Source organism: Rhinolophus sinicus, linkage group LG07 (assembly GCF_036562045.2).
Source record: "Rhinolophus sinicus isolate RSC01 linkage group LG07, ASM3656204v1, whole genome shotgun sequence".
Lineage (NCBI taxonomy): Eukaryota > Metazoa > Chordata > Mammalia > Chiroptera > Rhinolophidae > Rhinolophus > Rhinolophus sinicus.
In genome coordinates this window covers 110,954,542-110,974,435 of record NC_133757.1, presented here as the reverse complement: position 1 = coordinate 110,974,435, position 19,894 = coordinate 110,954,542, and the positions used below count along the sequence as shown (strand labels likewise).

Sequence of the window (19,894 nt, the reverse complement as noted above, 5' to 3'; positions counted from 1 at the left end):
AAGAAAAAAGCCCAAATGTAACCATTATTGTGCTTCTATCACTCTAGTAGTTCTGTCTATACTTGAACTTCATATAAATGCAACTATTGAATCAGGCTTCTTTTTCCCAATATTAAGTTTGTAGGATTCATCTATGTAGCGTGTAGCTTAAGTTCTTCACCCTGTGTAACATTCCATTGTGTGAATATATCACAAATTACTGATCCATTTGAATGTTGATTGGCATTTAGGTTGTTTTCAAATGTTTTTAGTTAATACAAGTAAAGCTGTTGTGAACATCCTTATATGTGCCTTTTGATGGATGTGAATACTTAGTTCTTTTGGGTGTGTGTATGTGTGTGTGTGTATTTAGCTTTCATAGATTTAGTAGCTTTAGTTTTCAAAAGTTGTTACACCAGTTGCACTCCTCCCAGCAGTATGAGATTTCCAACTTCTCTACCGTCTCACCAACATTTGGTACTGTTGGTCATTAATTTTCACCCTTCTAGGGAGTGTATAGTGGTGTCTCATTGTGATTTTAATTTGCATTTTCCTGAGGACCAATTCAAACCAGAGAGTTTGTTTTGTTTTGTTTTATTATACATTCTCAAACTACTGCCCCTGAGATCTTGATTTATTCAGTCTCCTAAGGTGGGGCCCCAGGCACCGAGATTTCTGAAATGCCCCATAAGTGATGCTATGCCATGACACCTCTGGATAAGAACTAAGGCACTTGTCAGCTCTTCCTAAGGATTTATTTTCAAAGTCTTCAAGAAAGTTTTCACAGTCTCTTAAAGACATAGGCATGACAAATATGATTTTAAAATTTTCTACTTCAAAACACATTAAATAAATAGATTGGGCTATGATTAAAGGTCTTCAATAGCTGATTAAATAAGTTGAAGAAACTGTAGGTTGCTTCACTGAAAATTGCAACTACTGCTGTTTGTATCCATTTGTTAGATTTACCTTTATAAAATGTTCTTTCATAAAAAATGGTGTGTTCAGAAGTGAGAAGATGGTTATTATAGCATTAATGATAACGCACCCTCTTTGTGGATTCTTATTTGCTAAGTTAATTAGACCTAGATGTATTAAAAATGCTTCTCTTTACAGAAAAAGAAATTCTATAACACAACAGGTAAATTCATAATCAATAAAAACAGAGTAACCTTGACCTATTTACCTTTAATTGTGAACATAAAGGTAAAACTTTTCTAATAGAAACCAAAAGAATATTCTCACCAGCAAATGTAGCCCATCTCAGAGACTAGGATCTCATCTGGTCTCCTGACACAGGAGCAACAAACACCACAGTGTTGTCACCACAGGCTCAGAGACCGTCTGTTAGTAGTTACAGAATCGGAGGACCTGTCACCTGAGCTTTGAAATATTCTACTTTACCAGTAAGAACGAATATGATTGCTTCCCTGGACTTAAGTTCTTACACCATTTGGATAGAAAAAATAATATTATTTGGAATGCTTAGAGGCATTATCTGCACACCCCAACTTCTGTGAGGGACACTAACTCCAGGGACTATGGTCCCAAGTAGGATAAAACTGCATTAAACTAGGGATCATGTGGACCAACTTCTTATTTGTGGTTCTCCTCACATAATGATCCACTTCCCTGCACCGAAAGCTGGTTAAGGCTTTCTTTAGCAGTATTTAGTAGTTTTCTAAGGAAAATTCCATTAGGAGTTTCTCCAGCAGCTTATTAGCCTTTCAGTGAATGCTAATTATGCTCTTTTTGCCTTCTGAATTAAGAGACAGGAAATAATTTTACATACATAAGCAAACCCTAAACTGATGTTTCCATTCTCAGAAACTTGGTTCCAGCATTACTTAGAAAGAACAGTAAGTTAGAAACCCAGGTGAGGCAGAAAGCAACAAACATGGACCCCTCAATTATCTGTAGTGTAGAATAGGGACAAATCACATGTCTTTCTGTGGTGGGACAGAAGTGTTTTGTTTTGTTTGTGTTTTTCCAGACTAGTTGCCTAACTTTGGCCAGAAATTTTATGTTAGAGAATATTGAGACACAAATACAATGCTTGGGTTAAAATATGCAAGCTGAGTATATAGTCAAATTAACATGAGTAAAATAATCCCAAAGACTAAAACTTTGAAAATACTGCATTATCTAAGCCAAAGTGATAGAGCAATGTCTCTTTTAAAGACCTTTGTGCATCATGTTTGAAATGACTGGGCTTGCTTTTCATGGATGTTTGAAGGTCTTTTCTTTCATGAGCTTGCTAGTGAACATAATGGAAGTTTGTCTCTGGTTCTTGCTTCCTAGAAGTACAATTGACCCCTGAACAACACGGGTGGGGGGCGGTTAGAGATGCCGACCCCTGCGCAGTCGAAAATTCTAGTATAATTTTTCACTCCTCAAAACTCAGTAGTCCCTTGGTACCTTCAGGGGATTGGTTCCAGAACCTTATGTAAAAGTCCCTCATATAAAACGGTGTAGAAAAATGCATGCAGTCGGCCCTTTGCATCCACGGATTCCCAATCACGGATGGAAAATACTGTTTTCCGACTCCTGCAAACATGGCTCTTGGAGGGGCACGGAGCGTGGGAGCGGCAGCCTGCAGCCTGGTGCCCATCGGGCCCTGCCTGCTGCGACCCTGGGGCCTGAGGGTGGGCCCGTCCCCAAGCTGCGCGCACACCCCACTTGGCTCTCGGTGTGTAAGTTCACAGAGAAACATGAATGGATAACAACAGAAAATGGTATTGGAACAGTGGGAATCGGCAATTTTGCACAGGAAGCTTTGGGAGATGTTTACTGTAGTTTGCCCGAAGTTGAGACAAAATGGAACAAACAAGATGAGTTTGGTGCTTTGGAAAGTGTGAAAGCTGCTAGAACTCTCCTCCTCTATCAGGAGAAGTAACTGAAATGAATGAAGCTCTCGCAGAAAACCCAGGACTTGTCAACAAATCTTGTTTGGCTGCTCAAGATGAGTGTGAGGAACCAACCCCCCAGAGCTAGAGGAGCTGATGAGGGAAGAAGCCTAGACGTAGAGTGAGAATGGAACCGGCTGAATCCAGCGGTGTGGACCGACTTACTCTAGCACCATTGTCTTCAGTTAGTGGTGGACAGGAGATTTAAAATAGCAGCCTTTAGTAACACCAATGGAACAAGAAACTACAGCAATGCTTCTGAAAGACAATCCTTAACTTTCTAATACTGGCAGATAAACACAATATGCATCTTCTTTGTGACACCCTATGATTTTTTTAGGCTAGGCTACAGTTATAGTATTCAGAATTCCTGAAATTATTTGTGGTAAAATCTAGTTTTAAAAATCATGTAATTCAACAAATAATGTTATTACCTTAAACCCTGTGTAATATTGTAACTTGCGTACACCCATCTCTGGATTTGGGTCAAAATACTTAATGATCTTTCCATTGGAAGTAACTGGCAGTGGAGAAAAGTTTTTGTTAGTTATTAACAGTGTCAGATGATGACCAATATTATCTTAATTTTGCAATATACTGCATTTGCTGGTGCTATTTTTATACAGTGAAGCAACAACCCTTCAGGAGGACAAAGTTTCATAATAAAACATTCAATTTCTTCATTAAAACAAAGAAAGAAAATACTGTTTTCCGATGGGTTTGTTTGAATCCCCGATGCAAAACTCAGGGATACAGAGGGCCGACTATATTTATTGAAAATAATCCACGTATAAGTGGACCCCTGGAGTTCAAATCTGTGTTGTTCAAGGATCAACTATATATGTAAGTCTTCCCCTATTGTGAACAAGATATTTAAGAAAAATAAAAAAAAGGAGCCTTTTAATCCCAGTCCTATTTTCAGAAAACTGATTGAATCTTGCAGCCATAAGGAGGGTAAAAACTTCCGTCATTCACAGGTGGGATAAATGGAAGGTTTAAAATGAGATTGTCCCATTGTGTTAATAAAACAGTCAAAGACAAATGTGATTGCCTGGCTGGGTGACTTTTTTCCCCTACGTAAGATGAATCACTCAGTTCACTTAGTGTATAGCCATCAAATTAGGAAAAAAATATTAAAGGAAAAGCGTATCTATAAAAATATCCATCTGCAAAAGTTATTCTAGGAGTTACAGTGGAAAACTAGAATTCATACTATTTTATATACCAGTGTGTTTCCAGTGTTTAGTTTCATTTTGTTTTGGTCAGAACTGAAAATTGAACTGGATTATATTATACAATTTTACCATGTCCGTATGGTAGAGGAAAGGAGAGTATGCAAAATATGCTTATGAATAGAGCCTATAGGATAGAGTAACTGTTTTCTAACCCCTCTACTCTTTTTATTTCTTCTCAATGTTGTATATATTTTTCTTAAGCTCTTCTTTAGTGGTAAACAGTTTTCATAGTTCTCTTAAGTTGAACAAATCACAAGGATTTACTCTGAGTCACTGACGAATCTGTGGCATTTTAAATCCCCTTAAATAAATCTCTATATTTGCAACTGAATCAAAACAGTAAAACTTTTTATAGGGTTTGTTATATATGCTATTGATAATCAACATCTATTAGACATGATGAAGTATTTATGGGTTCCCACTGAAATTATGTCATTATGTCGTATAAACGTCCAAAATTTTATTTTTTTATTCCAACCATTTTCTATTCTTGCCTTTCATAAATAAGAAAGAATTAACTCCTGGCATAAAGTGTTAGATTTTGTTAGATGAGCCTGTATGAAGACTTCACATTGCATGCAGCATAACCAAGGTAAATGTTAGAAATTAGCTCAGCTTCTGTTTACTCAGGCCAAATTCCCCAACCAAAAGAAGTTTTCAAACTTAATTAACATCTGTTAGGGCTCACAAATTTCTTGAGGAGAAAATTGCAAACTGCACATGCGGATGAATGGGTCTTGCGGATTTGGGAGTGCCCCTTGCTTTAATCTCAACTTAAGTAGGTAGAGTACTAAGTGAGTTTCTGCTGAGTGAATGAAACACTTTTGAGCTCTACCACATGTAAGGCACTTTGAAGCATAGTTCTGATCCTTTTTGTTCGTTTTAGGGATCCACAATTAAAAATAAACTGTTATGTTGACCCATGCTATGTGTCATTCAAGCTTTACAATTAGGATATGAGTTTCTGTGTCTAGGGAAACGTTATAACATGAGCTACGTAAAGTTTGCTCTGGTACATAGATGAATATTGAAGTTGAATGCATAAATATATGATCAAAAGCATGCTGACTTATTCTATAGTATCTAGAGGAGAGAGAGCTGACAGTATTTCCTGGTGAATTAATAGGCCAAATGTCCTGCATTTTGTTTTACTTGGTAAAACATATTAATATAATGAATAGAAAATGAATATATTAAAATAGAATTAATATGTTCTAATATAAATAGATAATAAACAAATTTGTTTATTCATATATGGGAATTTACCTTTTTCTGGGTTTATAGCCTTGTGTTCCTAACCAGACCAACAGAATTTTTCATTTGTTAAAAATGTACTTGGTTGTGTCAATAATTACAGTGGGATTTCATTTTAAGGTTTTCAACTCATTTCAAAATACTTCATTCTATACATTTAGCTATTTTCATGTCTTCTCAGAACATAGTTTAATGCTTAATAAACTACTTCTTTACTTGCTGACCCCTTTTGCATGAAAATACTTCAGAAATCTAATTAATGGTAAATGAAACTAGACTATGAGCTGGGGGAAGAGGTGATGCCTTAAAGTAACGCTCTTTCCCTGAATTTGAATCCTGGAATTAGAAATATTTTACCCTAGTCTGCTAAGGAGTAGAAAGAATGAACAGCAGACTAAAGATGGGGTGAAGAGCTGACCCTGGTATTAGCATCACGGCCTGTAGGGCTACGTAATAACATGGGTCTCCTGGGAAGGTTGGCTTAGCTTAGAAGGTACTGTATTATCATGGAAAAAAATCTGCCTCTTGTGCTAAGATTTGTAGAACAACTTCCTTCCCAGGAGCCTCAAAACTGAAGACTGTTCAAGGCAAGGTTAACCATGGCATTTTTAAAGCCTCTGGAAAAAAGGGCCCTACTCTTCAGATCCCTCTGACAAGAACCAATTATTTCCTGTATAAATGTTGCCATTTAGGTTGTATTTGTTTTAACTGCCATGGTCATGATTTACCCTGTTTTCCTGTGTTTAAACAACTTATTTCCAAATTTTCAAGTCGCTTTGTTTAAGAAAAAATTCTTAAAATAGGACAGAGAATGATCGTTGTACTTTGGTGTTGCAGATCCTGTGAAGCCCCCTGGCAACTCCTTACAAGCACCAGCAGATTTACCTTTAGCTGTAAATACAGCACCACCATCCACCCAGGTGGAGTCGTCCTCTGCAGCTCCACCTCCTCCATACCAGCTAATTAACCTTCCACCACATCTGGAAACTCTTGGCATCCAGGAGGATCCTCAAGACTACCTCTTGCTCATCAACTGTCAAAGCAAGAAGCCTGAACCTACCAGGTAAACCACATATGCGTGCGCACGCGCGCGCGCGTGTGTATGTATGTGTATGTGTGTACATTTAGAAATCTTACCTTGAAACTTTTTAAACCTGGATTTGAAGGCTCTAAAGAAATCAGCTATATAGGCTTATATTTCAGGTTTATATTTCTCCACTCCTGATTTCTGATATTCAGGAGATTTGATTGAAGAAACACATTCTCTAGCATCTTTGGCAAAGAACACTTGTAGTAAAAGGCTCTTTTGGAAACCTGTCTCCTGTTGCATAGTCTTTGTTACAGACTCACAGTATTACTTGCTTAACAGATTTCACTGATTTATAAATGGTGATCTTGCTCCATTTCTTATGTGATTGTAAACCAGCCAAGGGTCATCTTTTGTTTCTGAAGAAGGAGAGGAATACCTACTGCTAGAAGATTTTGAAAGCAAAACGATTCCATTGCAGTGAGTGTGTTGTGGTTGCTTTGGATCTGTGTGAGAAATTAATCATACAGGTGAAATCCCAATATAGCAAATTCTATGGAAAATACCAATTGGGCTTTAGTGAAATTTGATGAAATCAAATATATTGCTCAAAGCTATGAAACTTTCGAATTTTCACATCTACCAATTAAGCAGAGTTCATACCAAGCCTTGACTATAAATTTTTAAGTAGAAAGAGAAGTATATGGATTTCAGTGCTTGACCAGAGGTATCAGAAAGCCTTTCCCAAATCCTTGGTTTTACTGTCATCTCCATCCCTGCTTGAAGACCCCTCTCTTCTTCTAAGCTGTAAGATATTTTAATTTGATACTGAGTAATTGGAAGGTTTGAGGTAATGGTGAGAATTGAAATCAGAAACTTACCTGAAGGCCTGTCTCTAGCTGTCACAGCTGTGACAACTAGTGATATTTGGCATATTTGTTATCTTGATTTGCTGTATAAATGTGTGGGGGTGAATTGCATAAATAGATATGAAAGATATTTTTCAAACAGGGTTATTAGATATTAAATATTATTTTTATAACAAATATATTTTCATCCAGAAAGTGGCTGTTACTGCACTAGGAACATACAAAGCACGTGTTAAAAAAATTTACATAGAATTTGTTAAGATCCACAGATTAGTTTCTGAGAACCATTCCCAGAGATAATAGAAATAGCTCACAAACATTCCAAAGATAGATCTCTATATATTTGTTATAATGGGATTTTACCTGTAAGGGCAAAAAAAATTTTTGTAAATCAACACTAGTTAATAATACCAAATTCTAACTTGATTTTGCTTGTTTGCTGTGAGTATTTAAAATTATACACTCGCAACATTGTTACCTATGCTACTAACTGAGATTTTATTTTATGGAGATTCACAATTATTTTTTAGTATCAACTTTTTAAAAGCCAACAGCTAAGTGACAGTTTTCAGCACATGTTCTTTTTATATAGTGTCTTTCATTGACCTCACTAGTATCACAATTTTCCTGTTGTAGTAGAAATTATGCTTAGATATATTTTGTATCTATTTTTTTTGCAAAAGTGACAAATAAATATTTATGATGTGCCCACTATTTTGCTAGGTGCTACAGAGGTACAAACGAATTACATAAGTTATAGCCCCCTCAGATACAGTTACCTTCTGAGTTTACAGGTAAAGCTTGTGAAGAAGTCAAAACATGCAAGCATTAAGTGTTTCTAGATGGAGGCAAGATATGAGATTTGCCTTGCACCCTCTTGTTCATTCTGCAAGCCTCGGCTCCAACATGTGTTTCGCTAGGAAACATTCCCCCAAACTCCCAGGCTGGATTAAATGCCTCTGGATTTTCATAACATTGGGGTTGTGCCTCCATATCTGTTTTATCACCTAATCAGAAATACATTGATATTTTTATTCATTCTCCACTAAAATGTAAGCTAGTCTAGAGCAGAGAGTTTATTCCTCATTGTATTTCTAGCATCCTATTACTCACATGTTAGAATTAAATGGCGTGAAAATTTTAGAATCTGTGTAGATGTGTTGGAAATTGTTCCACTGGGGAGAAGAGTAGGATTTGAATTACACCTAGTTGGTAAGAGAAAAGGAGACTATCTTTAGTAATTTGCATAACAGTACCTTGAGGGAAAGGATCAGTGAGAATGAGAGTGAAGGAGCCAGTCAACGAAATAAGGGAATAATTACTGCAGAAGGAAAATCGGGATATCGCTATATAGGCTCTCTGATTCTAGAGAGGGAGAGTTCCAATGAATAAATTCAATGTACTGTGGCTGTTACTAAGAAATCAGCGAGGTTAAGCCCTTAAAAAAACTATCACAAGTTATTTTTTTCATTATTAAGTTCCTATAGGACTTTGGACAAAGAGGTAGTTAAGGCGTCTTGTTTAACATTAAGGAAGTGTAAGGATGCTTGTTAGTGTTAGCTTCTTTTTGGCTTGCACCCAAATTTTGTGATACCACCAACTACAGAGACTGAAAGTGTACCCAAAGCATACAATGTACTCTAATGAGATTCCTCAAGGTTAAGTATTGTTTAGAATTGGATAACTCTCTGGCTTGTATTTTGATTCTCTTTACCATATTGGCTAAATGCTTGTTAAAGAAAATTAGTAGAAAGGAAGATACACAAAACCTTTCAAGTCGTCACTTCTTCATAGATCACATTGAATTTATTCAATACCAGGTAATCATTAGACTTTTAGTTTTACCAGAAAACAAATCTGTCCCAGATAAGCTAAAGAACAGTGGATCACCTTGATAAACCATATTGGCACGAAGTTTTTGCATGCTCTTCAGAGGAAATGCTTTTCCTTGTTTCTTCTATGCCTTAATCATTTACCTTTCTCCAAGTTTTGTTCCTTTCTAATTTCAGTACTTCAGGGCTTGTGGTTTTATGTGTGGATTTAATAGGTGGAGTTGGGGGTGTGGGTAGGTCCAGGACAGGAATTATGGAAAGTGCTTTTGGTGGTTTTGTGGTGGCGGTTTTCTTGTCTGGCGTATAATCATAAAAATGAGGGATGTTGGTGCTTTGAATCTTATGGATCACACACACAAAAAAACCTCATGAAAAAACGATGGATTTTTATTGCTAAGCTATAGATACATGTATTAAAATGTAGTTTTATGTCTTCACTATTTTTATTTTCTGTCATTAACAATTTTCATTTAGAACACATGCGGATTCTACAAAATCCACCTCTTCGGACACAGACTGCAATGATAATGTCCCTTCTCATAAAAATCCTGCTTCCTCCCAGAGCAAACACGGAGTAAATGGCTTCTTCCAGCAGCAAATGATGTATGACTCTCCACCGTCTCGTGCTGTGTCTGTTTCTGTCGACTCCAGCCTTTACAACCTACCCAGGAGTTATTCCCACGATGTTTTACCAAAGGCGTCTCCGTCAAGCACCGAAGCAGATGGAGAGCTCTATGTTTTTAATACCCCGTCTGGGACATCGAGTGTAGAGACTCAGATGAGGCATGTATCTGTTAGTTATGACATTCCTCCAGCACCTGGTAATACTTACCAGATTCCACGAACATTTCCAGAAGGAACCTTGGGACAGACATCAAAGCTAGACACTATTCCAGATATTCCGCCACCACGGCCACCGAAACCACACCCGCCTCATGACCGTTCTCCTGTGGAAACGTGTAGCATCACACGCACGGCCTCAGACACTGACAGCAGTTACTGTATCCCCACCGCAGGAATGCCGCCGTCACGCAGCAATACCATTTCCACTGTGGATTTAAACAAACTGCGGAAAGGTCAGCTCTAGTTGGCTTCTACTCTATTAGAAGTTCATGATAGAAAATCTCTCTTTCTGAATATTTGTTCTTTTACGCAGAGGATGATGTTAAATGATTGTCCTTTGTTTCTTCAGCCCTGCAGTTACCCACTCATGGAGCAAAGATGTCATAGTCTCAGTAGATTCCTGGCAGGGTGTTTGTGCATGCGACATGTGTGTGCCTATATGTGTGTTCTGCTGGAAGGGAGAAAGAATTGGAGGTTTTCATCCCTGAGGAAGTACCGTGTTTCCCCGAAAATAAGAAGACCTAGCTGGACCATCAGCTCTAATGCGTCTTTTAGAACAAAAATTAATATAAGACCCGGTCTTATATTATATAAGACCTGGTGTTATGTTATGTTATGTTATGTTATGTTATGTTATGTTATGTTATGTTATGTTATGTTATGTTATGTTATGTTATGTTTGTGTGTCTTATTTTTGGGGAAACACGATATGGCCTTAGTAATCCTGTGCTGCCTCAGGAGGTGTGCACCCCCCTCTCCCATTTTCTATGTATCCTGGGTAGGTAGACGCTGATGGGTCAGAGAAGCAGGAAAGGGGCCAGCCAAAGCCTCTCCGAGTCATACCCTTTCCTGTATTTGTGTGCCATTATGGCAGCTTCTTTGTCACATCTATTGGGCTCCATTTCCTTCCTTCCTAGATAAACAACTTGTATGTTGTGTCTAACGGGTGACAGTCACTTCCACTCAAGCCATTCTTTTGGGTTTTTGGTGTTATTTACTTTTAAAGCTCTGTGTCTTCTCTCCCCGTATTCCTAACCACTTCACTTACTCCTATACCGTCTCCTAGAGCCTGACAAAACTTACAGACCTTGAGAGGAGAAAAATTGCGTCTGGGTTATACTCTGAGATTCTAAAAGTCCTAAAAATAGAAAACCAAAGTGTAAAATGCACATACCCTAGCGTTTCTGTGTATTGTGGTAGAATTTTCCAGCTGTCTTAAAGAACATAAAGATTTAGTGCATTATGGATGTCCTGATAGCATTAATCAATTAGCCATTCAATATCAATTTGTAACTCCTTTCTTGAAGTGTTTGTATAATCTGGTAATAAGTTAGTGAATTATAAGTTAGGCCCAAGGTGGTACAAAAGATGAGAAAATAGACGTATATCTTTCCTCCATTTTCAGATAACCTGTCTCATCTCAGGCTTAGACATTCATTCATTGTCGTAACATATATTGATACTGGCTAGCCTAGGAGCGAGTATCTGCATTTTCTAGTGGCGTAATGTGCCAGTTCAGGATATTATTCTGTGAGCATCCTTTTTAAAACCTGTGTGTGCATACGTAACTGCATGTGTGTGTATTTAAAGAGAGACAGAGACAATAGGTCCTTCCTGATTACCCTGAGAAATGGCAAAGGTGGGAAGAAATGTTGATAGTTTGTTCTTTATTTTAGATGCTAGTTCTCAAGACTGCTATGATATTCCACGAACATTTCCAAGTGATAGATCTAGTTCACTTGAAGGCTTCCATAACCACTTTGTAAGTATACTCGACCTTGGCATTGAGTGTGTTTCCTTGTCAAAATCTCACACTTAGTTCCCTGAGACTAAATGAGATCATGAAATAAAAGCCCCCTCAGATCCATGTGAATAGGTGTGACTTGCAATTGTGTTTTCCTGTTTGACAGTAGTTTTTGTTTATTAAAAGAAATGTATGTGTGTTTTAGAAAATCAAAAATGTATTGACAGTAGGAAGTGTATCAAGTGAAGAACTGGATGAAAATTACGTCCCAATGAATCCCAACTCTCCACCTCGAAAACATTCCAGCAGTTTTACGGAACCAATTCAGGAAGCCAATTATGTGCCGATGACTCCAGGGACATTTGATTTCTCTTCATTTGGAATGCAAGTTCCTCCTCCTGCTCATATGGGCTTCAGGTCCAGCCCCAAAACCCCTCCCAGAAGACCAGTTCCTGTTGCAGACTGTGAACCACCCCCCGTGGACAGGAACCTCAAGCCGGACAGAAAAGGTAAGGAGAGCCCAGCACAGGAAGAGGGTCGGGGTCTCCAGTTTGGACCTGCCTTTCAACTGTCATGAAATCCAAAACAGAATGGGGACTGTTTCGGATTTCTGAAGTATTTCATATTGTGTTAGTTGTTAACTTGTTTAAGTGGTATTGCTATTGATACATTAATAATTACTATATCGTGTGTTGATACCCAGCTGAGAGTTTTAAGTCTCCTATCTCTAGAGCAGAGGTTACAAACTAAAATACTCCCAGGGATTGGCATGGAACAGAAGAGAATGAGGAGAAATGGGAATGCCGTTGCCCTGTCTAGATGGGCTGACTCCCTGCTCCCTGCCAGGGCTGACTTGTGAAAATACTGTGGACCCGACAGGCAAAGCTTCTGATGTACCAAGAGATGCCAGAAATTTCAGATTTTATGCGTATTGTCTATGGATTTTTAAGTTCCATCAGCTAATTTAATTATTTTAAAAAACAAACATTGCAGACGAAACCAAACACATCTACAACCTAAATGTGGTCTTTGGCTGCTATGTTGTGACCTCTTCTCCAGAGTGTGTACTACGAGGCAGATTTGAGATATTTACTGCACCTGACATAATTCTTTAAGAACAGTGAGGTTGCTTGTATAATCTTTCAATTCTGTCCGTGTAACAAATTCTTTAAAATTATTCTTCCTTTGCTGGGGTGTAAATAAATGCTTCTTGTCTGTTCTTTCATACTGGCCTGCATAAGTAACGTTAAATTCTAAGGTGGCATGATTTGTTAAGAAATCGGTGTAAAAGAAACTTCTCAGCCAAATTGATAATATATACACAAGTTTTACAAAATCTGGGTTTGAGTGGTTAAAACCCAGTGTCTTGCAGCATGCTGTCAGTGTGATTTAATCTTGACAACCAAATAAGTTAATATATTAGCTGTGTGATGAGTCGCACAATTTCTAGGGTACTCAGCACGTTTGAAAAAGTCTCATGTGTGGTTTGTAGCTTTTTAAGAGCATGTAATGTTTGTGTATATTTCTCATTAACCTGAGCTTAGATCATTAATACTAATTCTAATTAAGTTCCAGTTGTGGGGAATAGTGACAGATTCACTCAGAGTATCTTAAGAAAATGAGTTTTGTTTCATTTTGCTTTTAAGTAAGGATATGAGAAAGCGATTGGGAACTGAAGCACTCCTAGGGAACTGTCCCTTTGTCCTGCTTTCGGCATGTCTGTCCTCTGGGAAGTCTGTGTCTGCTTTGTTTTCTCTCTGACATTCTTTTTGTTTCCTTCTACTCTGCATCGTCTCCTTTACATGGCTTCCACTTTCCCAGAGCTTTGGCCTTTTTTACGTGGCTCCTTTGACGTGCCCGTGCAGCCTCCACATCTGTTAATTAATTGTCTTGCTCACTCTTTACTCACTTCAGTTGCTCAGAGAGAATTTGATTGGTCTCATTGGTCTTTTCACACCAGGCCACATGATAGATCGTTGGCCAGCCCATAGATTGGCTGCTGTTGGGTCAAGTGCCCACCTTTGGTCCAACAACTGGAAAGAGAGTCATGTGTGACATCCTCGTCCACCAGACGGCCCCAGCAGCAGGGCCATAATCAGGATGGTTGTCCCAGAAAGGCTGTGAGCATCACCAGCTTTTCATTTGGTACCTTTTCTGTCTGTTACTCTTTGTCCTCATTAGTCTTTAAATCTATTTAGACATTATTAGTCATTTTCTTCTTTACATACAATATGCAAACGTATGTTTGGGCATGGATAGATTTATAATTGAGTTCACACATTGCTGAAGGATTAAGATGCAAGTGTCATAAAGCCTTTGAAATATTGAAATATTCATTTTAGTGCTAAGTTGGTTCTTATTTCCCTGTAATTAGTGCATTTAGCAGCAGATCTCCACTTTTTAACCCTAAATTTAACAGTTTTATATCTTGAGGTCTCCCATAAACATGGAGGTTGTATATTTTGGGTAAGCGTACGGGCTCTGAGTCCTAGCTGCTCTGTTCTCCTCCCCTTTCCTTCCTCCTCTCAGGCCGTTTGAAAATCCCCAGTATTTTTCAGTTAATGATTCTATGTTGTAAGCACACTCAGAAAAGATTCCCTATTTATGTTATAAAAGTTTAAAGATCATAATGATATGCCTCTGGTGCCATCTAGGTCTGACCCCATATTATAATATGTATATATCATAATAATATGACATATACTATATATGATATATACATTATATATCATATACATTATATATAATTACACCTCCCTGTGTATAGGGAAAGTACTATATATTCTAGTAGATGAGAGATTAATTGTCCTAGTCCTCTAACCACCTGAAAGTGACTTTACAATAAAACAGAACAACATAGTTTCCTGGCTTCTGGAGATTATATTCAGTCTTTTACAAATTAACTGAACTGTTGAGACAGAGTCCTGAGTCATTGTCTGGATTATTTATTTGGTATCTTTTCTTAGCTACAAAATGAACGGAGAAAGCACCCAGAATAAAATACCCACATAATTTTTGGCAAAATCAAGGAGAATGAGTTTAGCAAAACAGTAAAGAGTTTACTAAAATCATAGTAATAAGGAAAAAAAAGTTTTTGCTTTTCTTTGTACTGTTCTACTTTTTTAATAAATATGATATAAGAGAGAAGGCATGAAATAATATTTAATATGGCAAGGCAAACTTTGTCAACCACTTTAGAAAGTTATAACTATTAAAAAAAAAAACACATTTTAAAACCGAAATTTAAATCTTAGATCAGAGTTTTTATCCTTAAAAACTTAAACTGCAAAACAAGTGTCTTATTTGGTAATGAAATTCTCTCATTATGCGTATCATCAGATGAGTCTTTTAAATTTCTAATTTTGTGACATCAGATACGTGACTCAGTCTAATATTCTGGTATCTCTTATTAACTAAACTTCATTATAAGCAAACCTAATTCTATCAAATATGGCCTGAGTGGTTTCAGAGCCCAGTGTAACTAGTTCAGCCTCCAATATAGCCAGTTTCTGGAGTGTCTTCTTTGGAAGGGTCTACGACAAATGAGTGACATTCTAGTCTTGTTTATACCCCCAATTATAGATGTCAGCTGTTCTAGTTAGTAGATGAGTTTTTTGAATACTTATGAGTAATTGAAGCTGCAGAAATACATAGATATTCTAAACACTTGCATTTAATGTGTTTTCACGTATCCTTTTCCCATCACCCAGCTTGCGGTAGCTATGTTTTCACGTGTACTATTTCTGTCGTGTTAGTATTTGTTTTGAACCAAGTTTTGTGTATATTATTACTAGAACAGAAAAACATAATATACATGTGTTGTATTAAATATTCGGAAAGCAGATGAGTCATTAGAAATACAGCACAAGTCATGTTTTGATTTGCTTTCACTGAAACTTTCATATTGTAATGGAAAAGCAATTTTGTGAAGTTTGGTATATTTCAATAAGATACATATCATACCTTCTCTTAACGTCAGTCACTACATAAATCTACCATCTTTAACCACCAGACTTATCTAAGTCCCCCTACCCCCATCCAGTCTCCTTCTAACGTGATGTAGCAACTGTTTGAGCCTCAAATGCTGTCTTTCCTTTTTGTTTTGTTTGGCTTTATCCATTCACAGATTTCTGCAGCAGTTCTGACCATTAGTTATTGTATTGATTTTTAAAAGGCTGCTCGAGGTTTCTTCTGGTGTTTTGTACATTAGTTTGTTGAAAGTATCTTCAGTTCTGTGTCTTTATTTCGGTGTAGAAAGCATCCAGAAGACGTGTCGGGAGGCACTTCCTTCGGTGGGTCTTTTTTGGGCACAGGGATATATTTGTTCTAAACATTTTTCAGAGATCTTCTAAAGTTTTTGAATGTGATTAAAAATGAACATGTTTTCTTTAAATGGCTTTTAAACTATAATGTTTGGAAGATGGATGATTGATACCAGGAAATATAATTAGATTTTAATAAATGAATATTAAAGTTTGAACCTCAAGTCAGATTTTTGGTTTGGTGTTACAGTTTAAAGCAAGTCAGTTTGGAATGCATTTTTAGAGCATAACCTTTGCATGCGAGTTTTTTTTTCCCTAAATATTCTTGACCTTCCAATATGATTATAATTATTATATTTTTCTTTATACAGTGAGACCATTAAAACAAGCGTGAAAGTTTTTCAGTATGCTACCTTGATGAGTTTTTGAAATTGGCAGAGGATAATAATGTTGTGAATTATTTTCCTTCTTTCTTGAATTTTGAGATGCCTACTGGAAATAGTAGCATAATCTGTAAAACATAATAAAACTAAATAATTTAGGCTAAGTTAAACCCGTATATGGAAAATAAGTTTTCTACTTTGAGTTGAATGTGTGTAGACAGTACCTATTAAAATACTTCATAGTATACGGACTTTTCAAAAAACAGGATTGCATCTGCTTATTGGAAATGACCTCGTGTGACTGCCTTGACCATATTTGGGATGACCAACTTTTGAGACAACGTTTAGTTGCTCTTCTTCTTAAAGGACAAAAACTTATGCCATTGATCAGATTAAACAGCACCAGCTTTAAGAGAACTGCAGATCATCAGCACAGATTTAAATCCTACCAATTAACAGCATATACCCCTCTGGTAGGTCTTGGGTCTCCAAACACAAGGAAGAAAAGGTGACTACACCACTGTTTAGTGGAGGAGGTAGAAAAGTAAACACATTATTATCATAATTAACATGGGAGGGGTTGTGGTTGAGGTAAGATCTTGGCACTGTTAGCTAAGCTCCCCTGAGGAAAGTCTGAGTGGGTGAGTGGCAATTAAATGATGGTAGAGAAGGGGAAGATGGCAGAGGATCTTCTAGTCAGAATAAACAATATCCCCAGATCCTTCAGAAAGAGGGGAGAAGGGGCTGTCTGAGAGTCGTGGGTGGAAGGGAGGGAAGGAGATGGGGAAGGAGGCAGGGAAGTCTGAGTGGAGGAACCAATGCCAATTGCCTTGCAGGTACCTGCCCCTGAGGGGGTTATGATCCAAGCTAATGAGTCTGGGCTTTATTTTGAGAACATCCTTAAATGTTTTTTATGCAGGCAATAATAGAATCAGGTTGGCCCCTAAAAAGCTCATTCTAAGATGTAAAGATGTGGTAGAAAACAATTGTATTTTTAAATGTAAAATGCTACAAAATCAACACCTTCCTCAGAGAGCGCTTTGCCCTGTTTTCCAAATTCTGGGTTCTTGAAGCCTTGGTTTAGGCATGACCGCAAAGTCATGCCTAAGTACTTGAGTGATGACATTGGTTTGGGGGAGAGGTGGATGATGAGTTCAGGGTCAAGGGCTAGAAGGACAATTGGACAGTTCTTTCCCTGGCTCTCAGTTACTCCCTCGATGCGGGGCTTACAGTGATTTTGGAACTTTTGAGGGCACTTGGAGTGTGGGTGGAGACCCTTTAGCCGTGCAATGTGAGTTTATCACTTCCAGAAAAACCAGGTAAGTGTACATTAATGAAAGAAGGAAGGACCTTTTAGACTTGCAGATTTTTTTATTATCTTGGGCGAATGAAAACAAGCTACTATGTTGTCATTATAAATATAAAGTAAAATTGATATAGGGAGATTAGAGAGAAAGTGCAATCCAGAATGACTCCTAAGAGATCTGCTATGGGAACTTGTAGTATAGGAAACAAAGCAGGTTTGTGGTGAATCAAAGAGGATAAATTCCGTTTTGAACATGTAGTGTGAACGAACGCCTGTAGAACACCCATGTGGGTGGTTTTGTAGATGTGTAGATCAGGATGTCTGGAGAAAGATCTGAACCAGAGATTAAGATGTACCAAACTGTACTCCAAATTAGGGAGCAGATCACATGATCCAGAGACTGACAGTCCTGTGTGAGATAGTTTTAACCCATAAAGGTTAAAGCACAGTAGGAATTTCACCAGGGATCAGTGTTGTTTGCTAAATGAAAAAAACACACACATTGCTTTCTTTGTTGAAAACTAGTCTAGCTAAAGCCCAGTTATAACTTCCTTGGATTTAAAAGTTGAGGCTCAAATGAGTTCTTCTGTTTCCTCTCAGAATTTGAGAATTTGTGTATCTCTAGAGTTGGTTCATTTTGGCCCTTACGCTAGTATTCTTATTTCTTACTCTTTATTTTTACATTTTTCTTCAACAATCTGAAAAACATTCAAGTATTTGCCTACAGTCAGTAGAGAAGACAAGGCTAAGACCAAGCTACTTATACCTTGGACTTCTTTTTTTTCATTCTCACCTCTTCTGCAATATTCAGCTATCATTTGGGTGTGACTTTTATTTCTGTCTAGAACATAAATATTGAATTGAGTTTGGAAGGATATGAAAAAATAAAGCTAACAAAATGCCTAAGTGACTCAGTAAAATTCAGTGCAACATCTCCACATTCCGACTTTTATCCTAAAATCAACCTTAAGCTTTGGATGGAGTAGAAAATACATGTAAATTTTATAACATACTTAAAAAAATCTCACTCAATACAGTATTCTTCTATTAAGAAAACCAAGGAGTATCCTTGAAAGTACTTGAGTGATGACATTGGTTTGGGGGAGAGGTGGATGATGAGTTCAGGGTCAAGGGCTAGAAGGACAATTGGAAGAAACCTGTCAGACAACTGAAGTATGGAACTAGATTATAACGAGGTAGATTTAGCAGTCACACGACCTTGGTTATTTAACCATAAATATAGATACGATACCAAGGATGAAAAGTTGAGAAATGTAAAGAGTGACCACTGGTAGATAACTACAGTGAAAAACCAGGCAGAAGCTGAGAGCTAATGAAAGTGGGTCTTTTTAGAAAAGGAAGAGGACAGAGGGCAGACTGAATCAGCATCAACAAACCAAAAGTAGTTCTAAAAGCAATTTTTAATTATGAACCATTACATCACTCATGTGGTATTCAGGTAGATGTAAGATCTCAAACTGAGTTCAAAACTGAACTCTAAACACTGATTTCCTAAGATGCTCAATTTACCAGCCGGATCGAGAGGTACAGCAGAGTGGGGTAGAGAATCCCCCATGGCGCCAGCAAGTAGAAGGCTAGAGGAAGCCTTCATTTCGTCTCTGATTAATGTTATTATCTGAGCAAGTCACTTCACTTCTTTCGTTCTCCAGGGATATTTCACTCATAAAATGAAGAAGATGGATTTGTTCAGTGAGGTGCTTTCATCTCTAAAATAAATGTACTTTTCTATGGTAAAGCTTACTACCCTGTGCCTCTTCTTTTTTTGAAGGGAAGTACACTATCCGAGGGAGTTTTAAGAAGCTGACATCCTCCTTTGTTTTAGAAGAGTGCCCTTCCGGGTGACCCCAGTGTAGGTCAATATACAGGGTTTGGTCATGGCCCCAAATTTTAGCATTCATGTGTGTAAGTAGGCCTTCCTCATTTCTGAATTAACTCAGTGTATTAATTGCCTAACTTGGAAAATTAATTCGAGAATTTTCATGTTTTGTAATCGAGATAATCCCATTTTAAGAAACTTAGATTCCAAGAGATAAAGTGCTAGATATCAGCAGATTCTTATTTTGCCATCTAATACTAGATGTCAGCTCAGTTTTGTAAATGCAAGAACAAAGAAAATTTGGTGCCACTGAGAATAGAGTAGCTGAAATTCCTTATTCAAATGATGTTGGTATGCTGGCTTCCTGTAGGAAAAAGTCTGAGGCCAACTTCTGGGTGTTCACCTGGTATTTTTCGT

At 37.5% G+C, this 19,894-nt stretch overlaps 1 protein-coding gene and 1 pseudogene across 8 annotated transcripts in view; both read left to right on the top strand.

The window, feature by feature from the left end:
* The window catches only part of GAB1 (GRB2 associated binding protein 1), a 112,763-nt gene that overhangs the window by 82,824 nt on the left and 10,045 nt on the right, over positions 1 to 19,894 (top strand). For 5 of the 8 annotated variants that reach the window (XM_019730771.2, XM_019730773.2, XM_074338479.1 and 2 more), the window contains exons 3-7: positions 6,212 to 6,437; positions 6,801 to 6,881; positions 9,577 to 10,178; positions 11,622 to 11,707; positions 11,895 to 12,198. In XM_019730771.2, the coding sequence (XP_019586330.1) occupies positions 6,212 to 6,437; positions 6,801 to 6,881; positions 9,577 to 10,178; positions 11,622 to 11,707; positions 11,895 to 12,198 (1,299 nt within the window). The remainder of the gene's footprint in view (positions 1 to 6,211; positions 6,438 to 6,800; positions 6,882 to 9,576; positions 10,179 to 11,621; positions 11,708 to 11,894; positions 12,199 to 19,894) is intronic. The other 3 variants (XM_019730774.2, XM_019730772.2, XM_074338482.1) reach the window with 1 other exon arrangement.
* Positions 368 to 5,253, top strand: LOC141572745 (glycine cleavage system H protein, mitochondrial-like; annotated as a pseudogene).